The sequence below is a fragment of the Toxotes jaculatrix genome, chromosome 8 (assembly GCF_017976425.1).
Source record: "Toxotes jaculatrix isolate fToxJac2 chromosome 8, fToxJac2.pri, whole genome shotgun sequence".
Classification (NCBI taxonomy): Eukaryota; Metazoa; Chordata; class Actinopteri; family Toxotidae; genus Toxotes; species Toxotes jaculatrix.
This window is the reverse complement of record NC_054401.1, coordinates 28127485-28151539: the sequence shown is the minus strand read 5'-3', so window position 1 is coordinate 28151539 and position 24055 is coordinate 28127485. Positions and strand designations below refer to the sequence as shown.

Below are 24055 nucleotides of genomic sequence, written 5' to 3'. Positions count from 1 at the left end.
CCTTGAGTATGCTGGCATACACATGCCTGCTCCTCCCCTTTGGCAACACACTCACTCACACACACACACACACACACACACGCAGGCACGCACACACGCACGCACACACACAGACACATAACAGAGAGCGAAGCAGTGTGGATATTTATACCCAGGCCTGTGTTTCCCATTAGGACGGCTCCGGCTCTGCCTCTGTCTCTGCTCCACCACACAGAGCTCACTGGAGGAAATGGAGCACTGGGTTCAATCACCTCACAGAGTCTTCCCCACAGTCCCAGCACTTGTTATGAAGCACTGATGAGGAAATCCTTAACAACATTTATGCAATAACAGAGATCTTTCTGTGGTATAAGGGATAAAAGACGTTTTCTGCATATAACATAACTCTGTGGAATATTAATGATAAAATGTTAGAAAAAGAAGGAGGGTAAGGCAGCGTGAAGCAAACGCTTCATGCTGTGGGGGGTTCAGGGGGACCTGACATTGTCCCTGCTTGTTTCCTGACTGCAGGTGCAGATTTCCCAGCATGAACATTCTGGACAAGTTAGGATATCACTGATTGTCTGGTCTGTCAAGTTGGAATTAATCTAATGGTGAGTTACACAAAAATGTTCACGTGAACCTACACAGAGATGGGTGTTATGGGTAACATGGGTCGCAGAGGCTCACAGAGGAGCCAATGTGCAAATCTGCTGATTGGACAGTCCAACTCCTGTTGTGAGGCTGGTGTGACACTCAGAGGGACTGTTTACTTTCAAGTGTCTGGGTCAAACTGACCCGCAAACATCATCGTTAAACAAGTTCAGTACAGACATTTCACAGCACATTCATGAGTCAGTGTTTTACACGTCCAGCCATGACTTCAGATGAGGAAGAAAAAGTCAAAGGATTTCAGGGAGGAAAAGAGAAGCCAACCAGTACTAAAGATAACGTAAAAGAAGAAATGGCCCATGTTGGCCCCACAACATAGTAGAAATACATCATCAAATAACAGCTGTATAACAAACTCAGATCCCATGAATCAACATGTACAGCACAGCCTCCAAACTAAATTAGGGGCTTTTTATAGTACCTTACTATATTAAATAAAAAATTTTTTCCCCTTTGGATCATTTTCAGTGTGGAAAACTCAAAATGAAAAGAACAAAACTGATTAATGATCTAAAACGTAAGTACTTGATGAATGAATAATGTTTAATATCTTGATATCTGATATCATTGAAAAATAATTTACAGTGGGAGATTACTCACAGAGGGTCTGCCTGTGAGTTACTAGGTTAAAATTGTCAGGGGCTCTGTGAGTGGTGGTCCTGCCCTGGCACCCTGGTGGCCCAGGCATTAAGGCACTGAGCATGAGCTGCAACACTCTGGTTCAGGTCTGGCTGAGGACCTGAGTTGCGTGTTGTTCCCACCTCATGCTCCCCTCTCGTTACCTGTCTGTAAGGATGGGTTCCAAATTAAGGTTCATTAAGCTCCACAGCCAGAGTTAAATCAGTGTCTTCCTCCTCTCTCTGGGTATGTCTCACTTCCTTTAATTCATCCATGTTTCACTCGCTTGTGTCTCATCCTTGGATCTTGTCCCTCCCACTGAAGATGTGAAGAGTTATGAAAGGAAATAAAAGGCAAAGAGAGAGGAAACACGAGAAAGGTGACGTGCTTTCCTCTGAACCCTCATCTCAGGTGACGTCAGCACATGTGAATCAGCTTTGGGTCAGATGGTACGGCTCTGTGGTCACTTTTGTTGGTGTTTATATTTGCTGATATCAACATGGTCCAGATCAGTCCACAGTGTGTATATGGACTTCACTCTGGATGCGCATGAACCATTTTTCTACGGCAGATTATGATTAGAATGTTTTCTGATGTTTTGTAGGAAGTATTTATTTAGCCCAAATGTTTCAGATAAACTATACCCAACAGGGATTTTCAGCCTTTCATACGTAGCTGAATGGAAATGATGATAGCAATATGTGTTTAATACTAAAATAAAGGCACCAGACTCTCCTCCTCTCTCTCACTACAATATTATTCATGATACAGATTAAAAGGAGATTTATTCAAAGAACAATGCTTCTCATGGATGAAGAAAGTTTTAGCACTTATAAAAGAAACTGAATTTGAAAACCAGTCAAATCTAAATCTTGTTATTACTACTCTTCAGCCGGTTCTGTTATTTGTCCACTTCAGCGTAAAACTGTAGTGATGTTACGATGCAGCTTCAGATCAGACGCATCAGCTGCAGAGTACAAACACTGACAGATTTCCAATAAAGGGGTGTGTTTGTTCTGTAAAAGAGTTGGACTAAAAACGGTCTGGTGGGTCTTCGTTCTTCAATTCCTCAGAGCAGATATAAGAACTCTGAGTCGGCCTTCAAGAGGAAGGACCAGAAGGATTTCCTGGGTCTGGGTTTTCAGTGACCCGTGGCAATGCAACAGTGACTTCACCTTCAGTGCACTGTCCATGCAAATCATCAGTTTTTATTTTGTTAAGCACTGGACGATAAAGTAGAATGAGTATTATTTTCACTGTGTTGCTTTTACTTTAACTTGTAAAGGTTGTGCAGCTGCAGCACAGTGGTTTAATGAACGTCACGGAGCAGTGATAAAATACGTGGTGAAAGCCCTGCAACCCTTCAGCACAGCACAATGTCCATGGCCTAAGTTTTCCATTGTTAATATCTGGGTCAATGTCATGCTTGTCTGGCAATCGGTTCATAAATCACAGTTAAAATTACGAGTCGTGTTATTAATGTGATTAGAAAAAAAGCCAGATTCTTAAATATCAAGTTATATCTTTTCTTACACAAAACAGCAGAGATTTGATTTGTTTACATTTCAGTTTTCCTCTCCCTCTGCAGCTCTTAAAGGCATCGTTTATTTCTGCTCTGCCCCCTCTGACTCTGAATGCCATGAAACTATAGTTTTAGCACTGCAGCCATTTTCCCTTCTCGCAGCACTTATCTGTAGCTTTTTAAAAAAACAGTCCAGGTTGAAAACAGACGGCTTCCATTAGGAAATTTCATGCTCGCATAGTTTCATTCAGGTCAGCCTCAGACACAGAAAGAACTGGCGCTTACAATAAAAAAAAAGAAAAAAAAAACAAAAGAAGAAGAAGAAGAATTTGATCAGTTTTCTCTCTTGAACATTTTTCCCTCTGAAAAGCAGTTTGCTTCTTTGGCTCTGAGCAGCAAACCACTGCAGGCTGAATGAAAACTGTTTCATCTGATCTCTAAATGTATCAGAAAGATGGATGTTTATGGAAGATTTGAATTAGCTGGAAATTAAGAGGTTTTATGAACCAAATACAACAGAGCGACCCCCAGTGAGCTGATGGCCTTCACTGAAGCAAATAGAACTAAACTAAAGCCCAGATCCTTTAAATCCACCCACAGGGCTGGATGCTGTGTCAGAAGGTGGAGCAGAGGGGAGGACTTTAATATGATGGGACATGCATGTAAACTCAATCACAAACAAACAAATGCATGTTCTGCATTAAACAGACCGAAAACACTGATGATTTCAAAATAAATGTCTAAACAACGTACATATCATGTCGCTCAATTTCCTACTCACACACAACAATAATGTGTCTTGACAGAACCAAATACATTTACTCATGTTCTGCACTTTAGAACAGTTGTGATGTTTGAAAGCTATAGTTACTACTTACTTTGCAGGTTTTACATACAAAACACACAACTGGTTTATCAAATATGATGCATTATAACCATCCAATCCATCCATCGATCAGTCCACCCTTAATTAATGAAACTCCAGATTTTTGATGACAGTTAGCAGCTAATTGTGTCCCGCAGGTTTGAGCGTCTGCAACACTTCATTCAAGTGAGCTAACATTATTCCCATGGAGAGATCCCATATACCCTGCTTCAAATAAACTGTACTCAGCGACTGCATGAAGTGTCTTGGTTCTGAAGCAGTGCAGTGGCAGCAGACATGACAGCAGCTCAGTAATTAAAATTTTCATGAACTGTGGATCTGACTCCGTGTTTTCATGTACACTGAAGAAAAAAGCAACTGAGAGAGAGAGACAGAGACAGAGAGAGAGAGCAGATTGGGCAGCAGATGCAGTAAGTGGAGCTACGGGTGGAGCTGTAATAATAATCGTATGACCCCCCCCCCCCCCCCCACCTCTACCACCACCACCACCACCACCTCTCTGTCTCCCAAGACACAGTGCCCCTGTGATTGACACTGCGCTTGAAGCTGCTCTCTCTCTTTCCCTCGAGAGAATAGCTTAACAGTTCAATCTTTGATAACACCGTCAGACACTATCACAAACCTTCATTATGATTTGTGCTGAAGAATTGACAACGACTCCTCAGGGAGAGATGCAGAGCCTCTCTCTGCTCCCAGTGTGCTGTAATCGCCACGCTGGCAGTGGCACAGAAACAAGGCCATATATAGGTATAGCTTAATTGTAATGCAAATGATATGTGAACACATGCATGTACCTGTTGTCTTTCAGTGCATGGAACCAGCAGCTGAAGAAAGGAGAAAGAGATAAAAAGGGAACGAGTGAAAGGCAGTGATCTGACTTGTGCAGCATAGGCAGTGACATTTGTGGGTGTATGAGTGAGAGACAGCGTAAGAAGTATATAAAACAACACATCAGTCATCCACAGGTGGAGACAGGTAGGTGGAGTTCACAGCATCAGGCAGCATGGTGCCAGCTCATTTGGCGAGCTGCTGCTGTAAGAGCGGAGCTGCAGAAACACACAGCTGACCTTGAGGCAGTTTGAAATTCAACAATGAGGAGTATATAATAGAAATCTCGGGGGGGATAAAAAAAAAAAAGAACAGTGGAGGTCCATTTTTCTCAGGTCTGCCGTTCTTATTTATAGTACATTCCACTCAGTGCCAGGAGTACCCACACTGTGTTCAAAAGATCTGCTTTGTGTACAAACAGGCGGTGTGTACACAGAGTGGAAAACAGAAGAGGTTGGATATTTTCAGTTAGAAAAACTTTGAGAATCATGTCAGGATTTAATTATGTTTTATCTCATTTACAACAAAATCATAGGTATTTTACAGTCTCACCGAAAAAACAGCCATTAGTTTCATTTTATTAACATAAATCAACATGCAGAGCCCTGTGACATGCAGGAGATCAGTAAGGTAATCCATTGGAAAGTAACTAAATACATTTATCTGTTCTGTACTTCTGTGCAATTTCTAAGTATTTTTACCTGAGTATTTCCATTTGATGCTAATGAACAAACTCTGTAAAGTTTTTGGATCTAAAAAAAAAAATCACATCGATGTGCATTTTAATTTGTTAATTTAACTGATCAATTAATATTTTTGCTAATTTCATTCCCCAGATTTACGGTCTAAATGCTGTCTCACAGCTTCCTCTACACTGGCACACACATTTAGTGAGGACTTTATTATAAACACTGTCCAACACTGGGTCGTGTTGGAAACCTTCCTCTGAGCTTCTGCTCCATGTCCACATGATTCAGCACATCATTCAACCTACCAGTCTCCTGTTCTACCACATCCCAAAGGTGTTCTACTGGATCCAGGTCTGGAGACTGGTAAGTGTATGTCATTCTGGGAGAGAACACTAATTGCTTTTCATATTAATTGAGTTATTTTGTACCAAAAACCACTTTAATACTGAAGTAAAGTAATTTTACTGAAGTAAAATTTTGAATGCAGAACTTTTACTTGTAATGGAACGTGTTTTTTTTTTTTTTACACTTTTATTTTTACAAAAATAAAGTATCTGAGTTCTTCTTCCACGCCTGAATAAAGTTATCATTGCACAGACTTACTTTTTAAAGCAATCCGTACCATCATGCTACAATAACATAACTCATGACAGCAGAAACAGACACAGTGTTCACTGTGATGGATTACCTGCTGTGACTGCAAGTTGATTTTAACACCACATTCAATGAACTGAAAGCACCAGCTACCTGGAAGGAAGGAAAAACACTATGTTAATCTCTGTAAAGCACTCAGCAGTAATACTACACTAGAAGTGTTTGCAAGTTTTTAGTTAATGTGCCGCAAGGTGTGAAATGTATGATCCTTTATCTTTGTCCTCTGAAATATTTAAGGCCAAACTAAAAATGCCCTGCAGCTTTATCCTGAGTTAAAGAAAGGCTGCTTGTGTTTGAATATCATGCTTAATTTCTTGTGTAGATGATTTCCTCACAAAATTGTGTTTGTACTTAGATCTTATATTTGTACTTAGATCTTATATCTTATATTTCTATTCAAATGGCACACTTCCTTTTTTACTCTTATTTTAAAATCCTATTTCTGTAAATAATGTCTATATTGTTTATTTTTACCACTAGAGGTTTATATTTGGAGGCTGAGTGCCTGTGTATTGCTGCTGTGATAGTGAAATTTCCCAACTTGGGATGAATAAAGTATTTCTATTCTATTCTATTCTATTCTAAAATCTCTGTCAGATCTCCCTAACCATATAAGGCAACGACAGACATAACAATCTAAGCACACAGAGGCAAGCTCAAACAAGGGGCTTCTGGGAAATGACAAGTGTTTTTACCCCTTTTAGCTTTAGGGAGTGTTTTTGACCGAGGCTATTCAGGTAAAAACAGAAACACGTGGCAGCAGTTGTACAAATCTTTTTAGGAGTAGACATGTTTCCAAAACGGCCTGGGGGAGGAGAAAGTTGCAAAACAGGTACTGTAGTATCTTATGTGGCTATTTAAGCTGGACGGTGATACAGATGCTCATTGGAGCAGGCTGGAACCAACACACAGATCTAGAAAGACCCAGAGCTATAACAGATGCTGCTGACGTTAGAAGCAACTCATAAGTAGAAACTCAGAACGCAACACAACAGAGTCACTCCATTACACACTACAATTAAGCTTCTGCATGGGCCTAAAACTGTGACCTGAACCCGGCTCATACCTGTGTCTTTAACCCCCAACCCCACTGAACAAAACTGGTGCTGCCAGATCTGAGAAGCAAACCTCTGTTTTTGCTTTGTTTCATTCATTACTAACTGTTCGCTCACAAGCTTAAGGCAATACACTGGCCAAACTCTGTGTCTTCACACTGGGGACTCCATCTCTGCGTGACATGCACAGACACAGATGATTGGCTCTGTCTTTTAATAAATTACATCTGGTGTTATACAAACCCAAACTAACCCAAGCTGGATGCTTTACACAGCAAAAAAAAAGTGCTGAACCAAATGTTTGTTGGGCAGAAGTCTTCATTAACTCCACTGTGAGGAAGTTTCTATCAGGGTTCACTGAGTTGTTTCCCATTTTTGCACCAAAATGATTACCTAACTGCCTCCTGATTCCAAACCTTGGGACAAAATATGATTTTCTCCTAATGTGCAAAACTATTCCACCATATTTACACATCTGTTCCATTGATCAGGCCCATTCCACAGACACTTTTAGTTACATAAGGCAATGTTAAGTCATTAACTTGTTGTCTGTTTTGTTGTGCTAAATAATGTTGTAAATCCTCCCTCCTTAGTTCATGTAAGTACCACACAAAATGACCTGATACGATGTTTATTGTGGTGCAGCTCCTGGTATCATCTCACAATGTACTGTGATAGCAATAATAACAACAACAATAATAATAATAATAATAATAATGATCTATACTCCCCCCTCCCAGCTGAACTTAATGTGCATCTTAAGTGCTCCTTGCCATCTTTGACATTGTTCCAATGACTATACTACACTGGCATACTATTACCTGCTAGATTGAAATGTGAATTCATTAGCAAACAGATGTTTATTTACACATCCAGCAGATAAAAAGCGGTTTCCCCCGCCCCATGGCCCAATGAACCAGCCCTACTCCCAACTGAAGAAGGATGGGAGTCCGTGGCAATTTCTTTTTTAGGATAATGTTCATTTACTTTAACTGAATAAGTTAATGTATATTCAACGCTGCCCAAGAATTGGGGGATCGTTTGGGGGATCATTTTCTTGTTACAAGTGCAGCGACCTGCCATTCTGTCCTGGTTCAAGACAGTGGTAAGCATTTTTAGATAATCCCTGAAACAAGGGGAACTGCAATCAGAGCCACAGGGATTAGCATATCCCACTGGCAAGAAAACTTTCTTGCTTTTAAAAACCACAGTAAGTCTTGAAGGCTGAATGTGAAATGTTAGATACAACCAAAATGTAAGAGGAGGGAAAAACAGGCCTACACTCTGAGCTACTGTTGGAGAGATGTTTGTCTTTCTGCAATAGGAGCCAGAGCACTGATGCTGCTGTCTGATTTTATCTTTAGCTGCCCTAAAAGCCTGACATATGTAAAAGAATATACTGCATGTTCATACCCAGATTGTACAGTGGAACCAGATGTGAGTTTTAAAAGCTACTGAGCAGAGCAGAACTATGGGCCCCTGACCTGATCACAGCTTCAGCCACAGGTTATTATGATGTTTACAGAAAAAGAGCCTTACAACTACTGGCTCTTTCTTTTCCATTTTTCCTATCTTCTGTCTGTCTCTGTCTCGCTCACAGTATTGGTATTAAAGACCATGTGGGAGAAGAAATTCATAAGAAGTCCTCTGCAGATGCCATACAAGGAGACTTATGGTAAACCTGTAATATATACTCACCGTGAGAAACAACTGACTGTTCATTATTACTGCGTCAAAAATATGTTCCATCATCATCATCTTCATCTGCTTATCCGGGGCCGGGTCGCAGGGACAGCAGTCTAAGCAGGGACGCCTGCCTTTGACCACTGCCCAATTCGCAATGCACCGCCCCCCTATGGTTCCTCTGCAGGTGGTGCGTCCACGGGAGGACAGCCCCACGTCATTCCTTTGGCCCCGTAGAGAGAGGTTCGGCCACCAGGCACTCGCATGCGTGCCCCAACCCTAGGCCTGGCTCCAGGGTGGGGCCCCTGCTGCGCCATACTGGGCGACGTAACTGGCCTTGTTGCATTTCTATTCATAGGAGGCTTCTGAACCGCTCTTGGTCTGACCCGTCCCCCAGGACCTGTTTGCCTTGGGAGACCCTACCAGGGCTTTTAGCCCCGACAACATAGCTCCTAGGATCATTCGGGTACTCAAACCCCTCCACCACGATAAGGTAGCGGTTCAAGGAGGGGAAATATGTTTCCAGTTTCTAACAAAGAAGGACAATCTTCACAGATGTCTTATGCGTACGACAGTCCATGTCAGAACTCAAAGGGCCGTGTGCTTGTGGATTTAAAAGCTGCGTAACTGATAAAAGTGGAAGCAGCATGGTGTGCGGAGCAGCCTGGAACAATGACTGTGGCAGCTGACCCATGAACATGGCTGCCACACAGGGGTCAAAAGCTTTTTTAAGAGCTGGAGTCATTAGTGCGACCGCATACAAGGTCTTGTAGGGATTAGGCTGCATTCCAGTGATGCAGGACATGAGTAACGAAACTGTTTGAATCTGAACCCACCGAAAAGGTAAAACAAGACGAGCTGGATTTGTTCCTTTTTATGCTGTTTCCTTGCAATTTGCTGAAGCACACTTCATGCCTAGAAGATGAAATGATTCATCTCAGCGTGTCCAGTATAAGACAAGTGTAGCTCTGAGGCGTGTTTAGCCTACATTAGCATAAACAGCTAAACCACAGAAATCAGCACTCGCCAAGCTGAAATTAGTTTCACTGTGACCAGCTACAATGGTAGCATGCTGTTTCCATGTTAGTGTATAAGTAATAATACAATTATATAAATATAATAAACATTCTGCTCAATGAGTACTTTTACCTTTGATATTTCAAGTACATTTAGCTGCTAATACATTTGTACTCAAATAACTTGCATTTGTACTATTTCCACAATGTGGGATCTCTACTTTTTCTTTAAAAGTCTAAATGCATTTTTCAGCACAGCTGCTAGACTAACTCACTTAAAAGGTTTAAATAATACACCAACAGCCAAACTGTCAAAGCCCCCCCCCCCCCCCCCCCCCCCTTGCCTCCAGTCTTTGTGCTAATCCAGGCTCATCCTTAAACTGAATAAAGGTGAACTTGATACTGATGTTTTTATTCTCATGTTAGCTTTAAGGATAGGTTTACATTTTAACATTTTAACAGCACTTACATGCTCATGTGTGCATTGAAAGACTTACACTAACACTTTAATACAATTTAAATGTAAGAGATAAGGACTAAAATCAAGTACAACGTTGAACCAAAGTTAATTTGAGGGTTCAGCAGTTTGAGTTAGTCGAGTTACCTTGTTATCACCTACCGTCACATTATTTCTAGCAAATAATTTCATAAATGTGTGACTGTGCCTTTCAGGTGAATGCATCTTTACACAGAACAAAGATCATGAATTTTGTCCCCCATCTCTTCCTTTTAAATCTTGTAATAGGTTTTTCAAAGCACATATAATATGTGAGTACTGTATTAAGATAGAGTTGAAGAAACCTGAACCTATCCTTTAAAGGCAAATTAATCCTTCTTTAGTATTTTAAAGGAAAAAAAAAGACATTTTACAAAGGCTTGATAGTTGTAATTGTGAGATTGTTTTTATTCTCATAAAGAAATCAATGTAGTGTGTATATATAATATTTTCTATAAATATAAAGGTTCTCTTCATAGCAAATGCAAAGGAAATTACTTCAAAGCCATGACTATTGTAGAGCCGTCAACACAATAAAAGGATTATTATGAACCGGAAGCACCGTGTGGAAGAGCATTTGACAAGAACACAAGTCATGATATGTGTGTGAGCTGAGCTGCACTGACAGCAGCCGCTCTGCATTTCAACACAAGGCTTCCTTTCTCCTGCAGTGGAAGACATGCAAGCTGCTGGCTGCTCTTCAGTCCCACAGTGCAGACACACGCAGCTATGTTCACCAGGATCGCATTACTCTGCAGATCAACCTAAGTCTCCTCTCAGCAATAACCGACACATTCAACCTCCAGGTTAAGAATATATAATGGGAAAAACTGAATCAAAAATATGTTTTGTTACAAACATTTGTGATATGTGCAGGACAAACAACCTCTCCTATTATCAACTCTAGAAAGAACCGTATTTACAATGCCATGTTTAAGTCTGGACACCCCCTAAGGAAACTCTATTGACTCTAATGACAAAAATTATAAAGTATGTTTTTCAAATGTATATATGCAAATTTACAATGCTTGTGCTATGAGGATGTTATAATTAGAAAACCAAATAAAAATAAAAAAAACACATGAAGGTGCATTTACTGTTCAGTATCTTTCCTCTCTGATCATTGTCTGATAAAGTATGAGGAGAGTGATCTTTTTTTTTTTTTTTTTTAAACTGATCTACCTTTAGCCCGAAATTGTCAGTAAGCCTCATATTCCACAATATGCTTGTATCTTGAAGCTGAACCCATGCTACACCCTAAAATGCCCTAAAATGCCTCTGCTGAGAATAATTCTTGTCTTTTTTTTTTTTTTTTTTTTTGGCAGTAAGAGTCAAAATTGGTACAATTCACAAATCTGAATCCTGTTCAAAAGCTGCAGTCACAACCGAAACTTCAGATCTGTGCAGCATAACATGAAAGCTTACTTTTCATGAAAGCAGATACTTTTCACTGACACCACTGATCTGATATAGGCTTCATTTTCATTAATCTGCAGATTATTTACTTTTTTCTATAAATGATCAGAAAATTTGAAATAAAAAAAACAAAAAAAACCAATTAAACAAAATGCCCATTAAGGTTTGCCAAAACCCAAGGTCATGTATTTAAATTGTTGATTTTAGTCAATCAAAAACCAAAAATCCCAAAATATTAAGATCATGCATGACCATAGCAAATCCACATTTGAGAAGCTGGAACCTGCAGATGTTGGGGATGGTTATTTCCAAAATTACTGAACGGATTAAATCAATTATCAGTATAGTTGTGGATTAGGTTTGCTTTAAAAAAAACAATTTAATCAAATGAATAATAATTTCAATTCTACTCTGATGACACAGCGTAAACCTGATTTTGCTCACCCAACTTATTCATTCTGGTGAATTAAATGCATGAAAATAAATAAAATTTTGCCTTACTTCGGTGTAACAGAAAATCTGAAATTTTAACATTATTGTGCAGCAAATCATACTGTAAAGGCTCAAAGGGTGTCCAATGATTTTACATAGCACTGTATACAAAAAATGCTTTAAGTTCAAAATGTGCTTTAACATACACAGAGGTCTTCTGCTTTATCTGTATTTTTCCAGCTTTGTATTTTAACAACTCACTTTGTCACTTTTAGGTTCACTAAATACAAATACAGACCTTGCTAATGCTGTTCTGAATCACTGTTGTTAAGGAATATACTAGTATATTTGCATGTTTTAAAACCTTGAAGTACGTGTCAGTTACATTAAAGTTGATTGTTTTTTAATGTCCTATATTTTTTAATGTGTTTTCCTTCCCACTGGGCAGCCACTGATGTCAGCTCCTTTCACCACAGTAAATAAATCAGCTTGTCAGCTAATACATCTGTGAACATTTTACCTGCTTTTGTTCTGGTCAAAGTTGTGTCATTGTTGCGTCATAATGCAGGGCCTTTTCATTTTAATTTGCTCTTACATCTGCATTGCAGTGCAACAATTACACAATTTAAACAAAATAAAGCTCGGCCATGTTGGACGCTGTGAGCAGATTTTCATGTTTCATTTAAAAAAAAAAAGTTTGCACAAAAGTAGGAAAAAAAATCCAGTAAAAACTGAATTTTCAGGAGTAAAACATGCAAAAACACCGGCATGGTCCTTTAAACTGGCATGATTATGTGTGCTTTATTTGGAAAGGAATGTTATAATTGTCAGGGCCTGAGCTACAGGCCACAACCATCTGTCACAATGGCTCACATTCACAACCTGTGCACCGTGTCTTGTCCCAGACTGCTGGCATTTCCCTCCAGACCCAGGCAACTGCTGCTCAATAGTACAACAGAAACAAACTACAGCTGGTTAATCAGGATAAGAGGCAGCCACGAGGAAGCACTTGGGTTTCACGGGACTCTGCTTAGAATAGACCCACCGCTCACAGGCAGTTCACTGATCAAAGACGCAAACACTCGATGTGAAATACTCCCAGTGGTGTCCACAGTGAGTCAGGTCATGAGACCTCAGGCTCTTTGATGGTCAGCTGGCTCTTGGTGATGGTTAAGTACAATTCCATTATGTCCAAGGTATGAAAAAAGTATTAAAAAAAAAAAAAAAAGAAAGAATTTTTTAAAATCTTTAAATACAAATATATACTTACAAAAATCTCACAAATGTATATGTACATTAAAAAAACATACCAAGTGTCTCCTGTAAGTCAAAGACAGATCAAATGAAAATAATAAAGAGGATTATCATTCAGTTTGTCACTAAGCAGTCTGAGTGAGGGTTGAGGTAAAACCACACTACACTGTGGTCTCACCCTGTTTACTGTTGGCCAGTCTTGTGTAAAACCTCCTCCAGGAGTTGAGTGTCTTCCCAGACCAGATCCAAAATCCGGAGGTGATGCCCACAATGAGTGTCATGAGATACTTTATCATGAAGACAGTGAAGTCAGGGCTCATGTTGGGGTGGTTCTGGACAGGACATGGCACAGCATACGTCTTACATGTCTGGCTAATCCACGTCCTCTCCCACTGCTCTCTGAAGGCCTGCTCGTAGAAATAGCAGGCAATGACGATGGTGGCCGGCACGGTGTACAGCACGCTGAAGATCCCTATCCGGACCATCAGCTTCTCCAGCTTCTCCGTCTTGGTGCCGTCATGCTTCATGATGGTCCGGATGCGGAACAGAGACACGAACCCGGCCAAGAGGAAAGAGGTTCCGATGAAAAGGTAGACAAACAGCGGTGCCAGGACGAAGCCCCGCAGGGCATCCACGCTGTTGATGCCCACAAAGCAAACCCCACTCAACACATCTCCATCCACCTGCCCAACAGCCAGGATGGTAATAGTCTTGATGGCAGGGACAGCCCAGGCTGCCAGGTGGAAGTACTGAGAGTTGGCCTCAATGGCCTCGTGGCCCCATTTCATCCCCGCTGCCAGGAACCAGGTGAGAGCCAGGATGACCCACCAGATTGAGCTGGCCATGCTGAAGAAGTAGAGCATCATGAAGAGGATGGTGCAGCCCTCCTTTTTAGTGCCCTGCACCACAGTCCTTATATCATTATCAAATCTGTCATTGCAAACCACCTTGTCCTCCAGTAAAAATCCAGCGATGTAGGCGATGGACACCATAGTGTAGCAGCCAGAGAGGAAGACGATTGGTCGCTCTGGGTAGCTGAAGCGCTTCATGTCCACCAGGTAGGTCAGCACGGTAAATAAAGTGGAAGCACAGCACAACACCGACCAGATGCCGATCCATATCCGCGCAAATTTGAGCTCCTCCTCGCTGAAGTACATTATCCCGTGGGATCTCTTTGGCTCGCAGGGAGCGCCGCAGTTCTCCTGCCCGAGAAAGCGGTAGTTCAGATAGGGAGGCACCCTGAGCGAGGCCGGACACCTGAACTGACTGTTATCTGGGCCCTCAGGTATGCGCTCCGTGGGGTACGGACCGGGGCTCTCAGACTCGGTGCGGTCCGACATGTTTTGGCCGACGCACAGCTCTCCAGCGCCGTGCACCGGGAAGGACTCGCACGCGAGGCTGTCGGGCCACTGGAAGCCGAACTTGTTCATGAGCGCCTCGCAGCCCTGCCGCGCGCGCTCGCACAGAGAGCGGCACGGCGGCAGCGCTTGCTCGAGCACCGTGCACACGGGCGCATACATGGAGCAGAGGAAGAACTTTAAATCCGGGGAGCACTGGACTTTCACCAGCGGGTAGAACTGGTGGACCTCCAGTCCCGCGTCCTCCTGGTTGGTGTGACCCAGTAGGTTTGGCATGATGGTCTCGTTGTACGCGATGTCCGTACACAGCGGAATGGAAATCGGCTGGCAAAATCCGTGCTCCGGTATAGACATTCCTCGGTCACCGCCGCCGTACTGCCCGTTTACTCGAAAAATCCCCACGTTTAGGAACAGAATAAAAAACGACAAAGTCAAAACCGCACGAAGGAGCCTGTTGTAAGCCATGGTGAAGAATTTATCCGCTGCCGTACTTTCTGTTTGTTGCTGAACTAACTTGCGTTACCTCACCAGGCAGCAGGCTACTTCCCTGAATGCTCTTTGTTGGCGTTTCTTTGCAAGGTAAAAAAAAAATAAAAAAAATAAAGCAGCTTCTTCCACAGGAATTTCACCAGTCCTTTCCCCCGGCTCCCCACCAAGCCGAGGTGATATGAGAATGTGGGGGTAAAAAAAAAAAAAATCCACACCTTTAAATCACAAACTCGAATTCTCCAGATGAAATCCACAAAAATAAGGCATATCCCTCCAGGAAAGGAGTCTTCAGTCTGCCCGACACAGCGTCAATCTGCCGTCCTAACCTGTTCTGCTCCCTCACTCCGGCTCCCAGTGAAGTCAAGTAGACCACGATTCACTGTGGCTTCCGGTTAATACTTTCTAAATAAAAGTCAGAATTGTACTCAATTGTCCTGAATGGGCTTTGAAAACTCAAATACAGGTTATAGCCTACATATAAAATGAATGTAATCAATGCCGTATAGTTGCATATGAACTTTCTTTTAGGCGTTAATATTGTATACATCGCATTTAATCTTTTACTTGTGTTTTCCGCTGCCTTCTTGATTAGGTCTTAATGATCGCAGACGCGCACCACCTGCCACAAAAACGTAACAATAACATAAAAAACATAAATATTTTAGAAATCTTTCAAAAACTTGTTCTTGTTATTTATTTGCAAATAACAAACAGAAACAACTAAATAGTCCTTTTCCCACACATAATAACCGGAAAAAAGGAAAAATCAAGCATGACATTCAATCACTAAAACTGATTTTTTTTTCTGTTCAGTAATGCAAGTAAGTCACTATTATTTGACATCTTAATCAAGAAATAATAATGTGCTTTATTAGTTTTTCCATTTTTTAAATTATATTTTAGCATTAAAAATATCATTCATTTTGGTTAAAGAACTTCTAAGCTGACCTTACATTGGGTGGTGGTCTAATAAATTTGGTAAGCACTGTATATATATGTGTGTGTGTGTGTGTGTGTGTGTGTGTGTGTGTGTATTAGCATAAAAGCAATTAAGAGTTGTGTTTTAATAAATGATTTCAACAGTTTCCCAAAGTGTCACTATGTAAGGTAAGGTACAGTTGTATTCACTAGCTGTCAAAAATATAAAAGAAAAAAAAACTGAATTTCACTGGGTGTAGACTGTCTTTCTAAACTCTATCAGTCGTAGTAGTAGCAGTACATTGTGTGTGGGTTATAACCAGTGAACTAAACTACATCTGCACTGGCAACTTCCTGTTTACTTCTGTCTCAGTTTTACTGGCTTTACAGATGTCCCTTTCTCTCTCTCTCTCTCTCTCTCTCTCTCTCTCTCTCTCTCTCTCTCTCTCTCGCTCCCTCTCCTTCTCTCTCTCTCTCCCTCGCTCCCTCTCCTTCTCTCTCTCTCTCTGATCTGTCTCCCAGTAGAACCTAACAGATGGGGGTTAGGGAGGGTCTGCATTTTTCCTAATGTTTGCCTGAATCGCAGAGGTTCGTTTCAGTTCACCTCTGCACTCTGCTCTGTTTTTGGCATGAATGTTGGATGAACCGCGCAGCCAAGCATCTTAAAGGACCCACCGGTGTTTTTGCAAGTTTTACCTGCTTAACTACAAATCATGTACACTTCACATTTACTGCTTCTTTCACATTTCAAATATGAGTCACGTGCTTCCAGATTTTTTTTTCTGTTTATTTTCCTTACAGTTCCAAACAGTTCAGTTGAAATAGAAGCAAAAAGATGAATAAAAAATAGAAAGATTAATTAAAAAATAAATTTGCTGTGTTTGTTTTTAATTGTCTAATGCAGTAAGAAGCATCAGTACAGTCATCTGTCATCATTTCCAAATGTTGACAATATTTTTTCCTCTCTCATAGGCCTTCTACGGAAGCCCAGATTGCTATGGTTGCTAATGCTTTTTTCAATCTGATATATACAAATTAATTATTGTTATCCTAATCAGATAATTGTCTAAACTATGAAGAGTTTGTCCAATTATCTCAAGATAATGGCACAAATATCTTATCAACCTGCTGTTCAGATAACAAGATAACCAGTAGTCACAAGAAAAAGACTGAAATTGGATTGAACAAAATGAGCGTGACCATGGTAACTTGTGGCTTCAGAAACAGGTGAAGTTTTGTCAACATTCTGACAAGAACTGGCTGCATATGTATCTCACATTCTTTTACCCTCTTTTCTCGATGTCCTCCAGTGTTTGTCAGTGCCTGTCTATGTCTAGTTGTGTTTTAATCACCATCCTTTCAATGGTTCATCTCCTCACAGTGTAAATCCTTGACGTGAATTGGAATCTGCTGCGCTGAAATCAAGTATGCAGGATACGCTGCTGCTGCTGTGCACACAGAGAATGCAGCTTGAGATTATGTGTCATGTTATTTCCAAGTACCAAGACATAACTTCCAGCAATCAGCCCTCGTACAAAAAAATATATATATATGTTTGAATGGAGAAATCAGCTGAAGGTGGAAAAATACATACAATCTGTAATGCAGGCAAGATGAGAGCAATTCATTCCAGCTGGCACCGTAGCCAGTCTATCTGTTAGCAGGAGGAAAGAAGCAAGTAGTGTAAAATGCACACTGACAGAGGAATGCTAGATTTTCTTCCTTGGGCTGTAGAGAGGAGAGAGGCATAAGAACTGCTAATGTTACCAGAATGTATGAGATGATCTTTTTGTCCTCAGGTTCTAGTCGATTGTACTGTCCATTTAAATGTTGCTACGCCAGTGTCTCAACTATCTACGCATTTGAGATGCGTGGTAGACACTCCACTGTCTGCCACCTGTGAGGGTAATCAGACAATTCAAGACACCTGTATGATTATAGAGTTGATAGTGTTAGAGTTAAAATTACGGTGCTTTGACAGAGCACTATATCCATTTAATCTGGGTTTAACTACCTGGAATGTCAGACTTAGGCTCATGTGAAGTGTCTATATTTGTTGGGTTTTCAGACACATCTGTGTTATTAAGTGTCATCAAGCCTGATATAAATGAGAGCTTTCAGAAAAATCCGGGTTTCTAAGACATACTTATGAATTGGATGTTCGTGTAAAAGCTGTTTTCATGTCAGAAACAGGTCATTACAATATTGCCGATATGATATTTGAGCAACATTAACCTGCAAAGACTTTGGATTTGTGGGAACTGAAGGCCACTAAAAGCAGAAATACTAACTAACTACACCCAGTGTAAGAATCCTGCTTGCTGTGCTGATCAGTGGTGACAACATGCTTTTTTCCCCCTCACCCTGTGCAGCAGTGCTGTAGCGTATCACCACACTTCATAGCTACATCACTCTTGGGTACGGTCTCACAAAGAAGCCACACCACACCTTGCTCACACCCAACTTCACAACTGGGAGCGAGAAGAGGTCCAGCAGACCTATGCCTTTCAACCCACAGAGGCCAGCGCAGCTATGGTTTCCTAATTACAAAAATAAAAATGAACTTGCAGACTTAAGAGTTAGAATCTATCAGGGTGGACATCATGTCTACTGTGTAACTGTTTGCTTCCAGTGTTGCCATTTATATTACTTCTTGCATGGTAATTCAGCTGTAAATGTTAGATTTATAGTTTGAATTGAAAGTCCTGTACTGCATTACCCAGTGAAACAAGATTTCAATCAATGCCTGCTTGGAAGGAATTGAAAATAAGTTTAAAATACTATAGAAGGCCTTAGAAAATGTTTGTAATGATGAAGTAGAAACATGCAGAAAACACAAACACTATCTTTTAAAAAGTTTCCATGTGCAGTTCCAAAAGTACTGGAAGCTGGAGTAACACACCCTCGGCGTTCCCCTGTCTCTATGATGCCTTAGAACCTGGACAAGGAACCAGTACAGCTATGGGCCTTAGATCTTGTGGAAAACTGCTCCACTGACACATCTGAAGCATTAATAAATTTTATTTCAGGTAAAACAACATTAAACAACATTTACAGAAGGACATTACATCTTCCATAATAACATTACATACAGATTGTAACAAATAATGCAACAGCTATTCTACTGTATACTATATTGTTTCACTTGATGAAGTGACTGATGACACTTCTGTTTTCCAAACCAATGTATTTTCAGTGCAGCATACAAAAAGAAAAAAAGAAAAAAAAAAATAAAATGTGAGAGAAGACTTGTTGATAAAAGTTGCAAACACAGATTCAGTGTTCAGCACAGCGAGGATGCACGCTGGATCCAATCTATACGTTTTCCCTACCAACACCACTTCTGTCCACATGATAAAGAATGCCAAAAATAGACACCTTATATTTATAATTCATCATTATTATCATTCATATATGACTTGTCTCTGATAGCATTAAGGGGACATTTGCAATTCTGTATACATTTCTAGTGGAAGCACCACTGTTTCACTTCATACAAGGTGGGTCACCACCACCTTCTCAACTTCCACCTTTGATTTTCTATGGATTTCATCATTTGTCTTGTCACAGTGATAAATGTGCAATTCCACCTGGTCTTTCCTTCACTGGACTTTATTCGAAATATATGAAGAACATTCAAGTTTGAACAGAGTGCCTTCAGGAACCCTGCCCACACAGGACTCAAAAGTACAAGTTTTATACAAGACTGCAGGCTGCTAAAGCTCCACAGAAGTAATAGTGTTGGGGGGTGGGGGGGTGGGGGGGGGGGGCATACCAAAAATAATTATTCAGCTACTAATACTGTCTGCAATCCCTTAAAGCCACACAAGGCTGGGCACAGTTCGATGGTATTTACAGTCTTCTGTCACGGCGCTTTACTGGCATTACCCATCGCCTCTCCTCCCCCTTTTTTTTTTTTTTTTGCGCTGCACAATCACAGCCCGGGGGATGTCACTGAAAAGCCACCAGATAACTTCAAGTACAGCATTTCTACAAGCTCTCCTCAATCTGTGGTAAAGGTTCAAAACCACGGACAATATTTACATTATTTGTGTGTGTCTGTGTGTGTCTGTGTATATATATATGTATATATATATTTATATGTATACATACATATATATATATTATTAATTTTATCTTTCAGGGCAAAGCAAGTGCATAAAATTGACCATACAGGCTGGAATGTAATGGCAAGCTGATTTTTCTTTAAAGTGCATTTTCAAAACACTATTGAGGAGAGTTTAGCCCATAATTTTTTATTTTTTGCCCCAGAACCACTACTCTCTATGGTCAGAAAAGCTAGACTGGCACACAGTCATGATAAAATGCAATTATACTCCAATTCCTTCTCTTTGCTTTTCCTCCTTTAAAAGCTAAGTTCAGATATTATGCTATATCTATGTTGACAGAGCTATGGGTCTCTGTAATTGTAAAGCCATCGCCTCATTGAGTGACTGCACTGTAAAAGATACAGGACAAAATCCACAGTCCTTGCTCTGTGGAAAAATGCATTCTGCCGAAACGAAAATTCAGCAGCCAAGTTTCCATCCAAATGTTTGCACAAATTTGAATCATATTTCCAAAAAAAATTCATCATAAGAAAATCTGCTACTGTCGCGCAAATATTCAGAGTTGCTTACATCGAAATTCAGAGCAATTGGTGGAACCAATTCTCCAGCCTGGTACCATTAATGGCAACCTCAAACTCTGGAAAAGCCTGAGGAAAACAAGATGGACATATGGCATTTATGTTTGTTTCATGTAGCAGTTAGAGGACGGCTACAGCCGCCATTTTATTTTTAGATCATTTGAAGTGATGTTAATGTCACATGCTTCACGTCCATCACCATTTATTCACCCCGTCTGTGTCCATAACACACGCTTTTTTACCTTATGATATTTGGACTTACACGGAGGTGGAGATAACAGTTCGATTCTACTAATGCAGAATGTATTTCCACACAGAACTATGTTTGTAGACTTTGCTGAAAAGTTCTTACAGTGTAGTCACTCTATGAAAGTATCACCTCATGACTGGAGAAATGGGGGGTGATTACTTTATGTGAGTACTGTATTAATCTGGACATGTGAAAAACAGAACCTATCCACGAATGTGACAACCTGCAAAGCCAATGCCAGCTGGAGGGGTTGAGGGTTAAACTGTACTGTAGCTGATAGGACTAGATAGGTGAAGGTAGTGTATCCTAGCAGGCAAGATAGCTATATTGTAAGTGTGTGTGTGTGTGTGTTTAAGAGGCTGTGGACAGATATGATGAGTATCCACAGTTGCCAGTTCTCCATGGCTTCACATTTGCAGCCTCACCTCTTCGGCTAATCAACAGTGTAGGGCCAAAATTATTGTTTCAGTCAATATCAAACTGATTGATAAAGAGGAAGCCATTGTATTGATAGTACTTCACAATTATTACCATATGTTTAAGCTGTAATATTCAGATATATTCACACAAAACATCAAAAGAAAGACCAAAAACTGTATCAACATCTTTGCAGATGATACCACATTATACAGCCAACCTTGGTCATGGTGTCATAGAAAGTTCCAAAACACTTAGAACATGTAGGATGTTGAGTATAGCACACATATGGGGGAAATCTCTGCGTGAGAGGACATGTTGGTGGTGGAGGGACTGATCAAAGTTAAACACCACCTAAACTACTCATACTGCACAAACACACACACACACACACACAACCGCACACTGCAAAGCACTCATCCCTACATTTGCCTAATTTATCAGGTAAGTAAAGCTCCAGATTAATATCACATTTGACTCCTAAAACTGAACAAAAAGTTGCAGTGATTGACATAGATCATCTGTTTCGGATAGAATATTGCAGATCATTTAAATGGTATCAAATAAAGTGAAAATGAGGATTGTCGTGGGCCAAATCAAACCATAGGCCACACAGCCTATTGCCACATGGATGGAAGCACCAATGCTTAGCTATTGCCCATGTTTAATGCACTCACTAGTACACACACACACACACACTCACACGTCTCTATCAGACACACACAGTTACAGCTGTTGTCCATTAGAGTGTTGCGTCTGGGTTCTTGTGCACACTGGTTTGGTGCTGTCCCTGTTATGTGTGCACCGTCAACATCTCCAGCAGAGATGATTTATGTTCGAGAGGCTTTTCAGTCGCAACACAAAACACACAAAAAAAAAAAAATATCAGCCAGATCTGGCTCCATCATGGAGGTCCGTTGGAAATTCTAAGGAGAATCCTTCTAACTAATATTTCTCTACAACCAGGGTCTTACTTTTGCAGTTTTGGCCATCTTTCTAATGGATTCCTCTCTCTAAATCTGAGTGAAATCTTTTGATAACTGTTCAGAATGATGGTCAAAACTACGAAAATAAGGCCGCGATAAATAGCCTACATTTCCTTTAAGAATGTCCACATATGCAACCTGGAAGGTAAGGAAGTGAAATAGCTGACAAGGATTACTACGTTCATATAGAACTGCTAACAGTTTTACTATTTACTACTAGCAAATAGATGTGCACTTTAAATCAGATTGATACCAAAATGGTGACCTGACAAATACCACAGTTTGCTAGCTAACAAGCTAACATTATGTTAATAATTAAAAAAAAAAAAAAAAAAAAAAAAAATCAATCAGCCACAGTCATTAAAATCTAAGCTCAGCCTTTAAAGCGGATGCAAATAAACCACGTCTCCACTGCTGGGTCAGCACACTTCTACATTTACAGGAACATGAGCTGTTTTCAAGAACCACAAAACCAAGGACCTCCAATATGGCCGCCAGACGACGTGCTCCACCACCTGAGAGCCCTCCATTATTATCATTATTATTATCATTATTATTATTATTATTGTTATCATTATTACTGTTGCTTGCTGTTGCACAAATTAGAAAAGGCAAACCAACCCTTCTTGGATTCATGTTGCTGTGAGCTGACTGCATTGTTTTTGTTTTGTAGATGTGTTTTTGCTCATTTGCATGTCTCTGATATGTGTTTGTTGATTCGTGTCCTGGCAGAACAATAAAGTGGTGAGAAGGTGAAGCAATATTAAAACTGTCCATTATATAGTTTCTAGATGAGTATATCATACATACAAATATACATTCTTAAATAGGAGGCTAGTTACAAACACAAAACACAATATGTACCAATAGTAAAGTCATTTTGTTTATACTGTGATAATGATATATGAGTTATTGGAACCTTATAAAAAGTAAACAAAATTTGCAAATGATAGGCTGAAATCTTACGTACGGTCCTAATGCACACGTGCATTCGTATGTTCTCAATGCTCGCTCTCTTTCTCATGCACACACCACACACACGCACACACGCACACCCGCTCACACATATTGTGAAGGTAATAAATAAAGAGAACTGGGGCTCTTTCATTCGTCTGGATCTTCAATCTCAGCATCTCTGTCCTCATCTTTTTTTTTTTTTTTTTCCAACAACTGCCACCTGAAACACAGACAAAAGGAAAAACAGTCTGTTAGTAACACATTGTAAAAAATATTATGGCAAAAAAATATTAAGCCAATTTACAAGCCACCCAGCAGTACATAAAGTATCTCCATTTTTATCATCTGTACCATTAAATGGTACTTTTACTCTTGGTATTTTATTTTGATGCTTATTCTTTTTCTACTTTTACTTAAATAAAATTCTAAGTGCAGGACTACTTTTATTAAAAGTAAACAGAGACAAACAAAGACAGTTGGGAGGATTGGGGAGTTAAAGATGAGGAGAAAGTGGAAGATGACCAAGAGGGAGAGGAGAGGATGAAGAGGAAGAGGCAGCAGGGAGTAAAAAGGGAAGGACCTGAGGGAGGAGAGAACTGGGTTAGGGGTGGAGAGAGTACAGGACAAGGAGGAGGAGAGGATGAAGAGGGAGAGGGAGCGGAGGAACAAGGGGAGGAGTGAGCAGAGAAAGAGGAGGAGTAAAGGATGAAGGGGGGAGCTGTGGACTAATAAATAATCCATTGCCTCTCTCAGGTCTCTTTCTAACCTGACTTTCTTCTTTAGTGCCTCATATTCTGTCTCTATCCCCTTTTAAACAGAGATCCCTCTATAT

The 24055-nt window shown here is 40.4% G+C and overlaps 2 protein-coding genes across 5 annotated transcripts in view; both read right to left on the bottom strand.

Annotated features, from left to right (window-relative positions):
* Positions 1-11211: 11211 nt before the first annotated feature.
* fzd1 (frizzled class receptor 1) lies at positions 11212-15357 on the bottom strand. Its single transcript, XM_041044529.1, has one exon. The coding sequence runs from the start codon at positions 15021-15023 to the stop codon at positions 13362-13364; it is 1662 nt and encodes a 553-aa protein (XP_040900463.1). The 5' UTR covers positions 15024-15357; the 3' UTR covers positions 11212-13361.
* A 4463-nt stretch (positions 15358-19820) lies between these two features.
* cdk14 (cyclin-dependent kinase 14) overlaps positions 19821-24055 on the bottom strand; it is a 153336-nt gene continuing 149101 nt past the window's right edge. For all 4 annotated transcript variants that reach the window (XM_041043469.1, XM_041043470.1, XM_041043471.1 and 1 more), the window contains one exon: positions 19821-23443. The gene's annotated coding sequence lies outside the window, so the exon portion shown is untranslated. The remainder of the gene's footprint in view (positions 23444-24055) is intronic.

What these genes read in the sequence shown, in the direction of transcription:
- fzd1 (XM_041044529.1), bottom strand. Translation starts at nt 15,023, where the DNA reads ATGGCTTACAACAGGCTCCTTCGTGCGGTTTTGACTTTGTCGTTTTTT.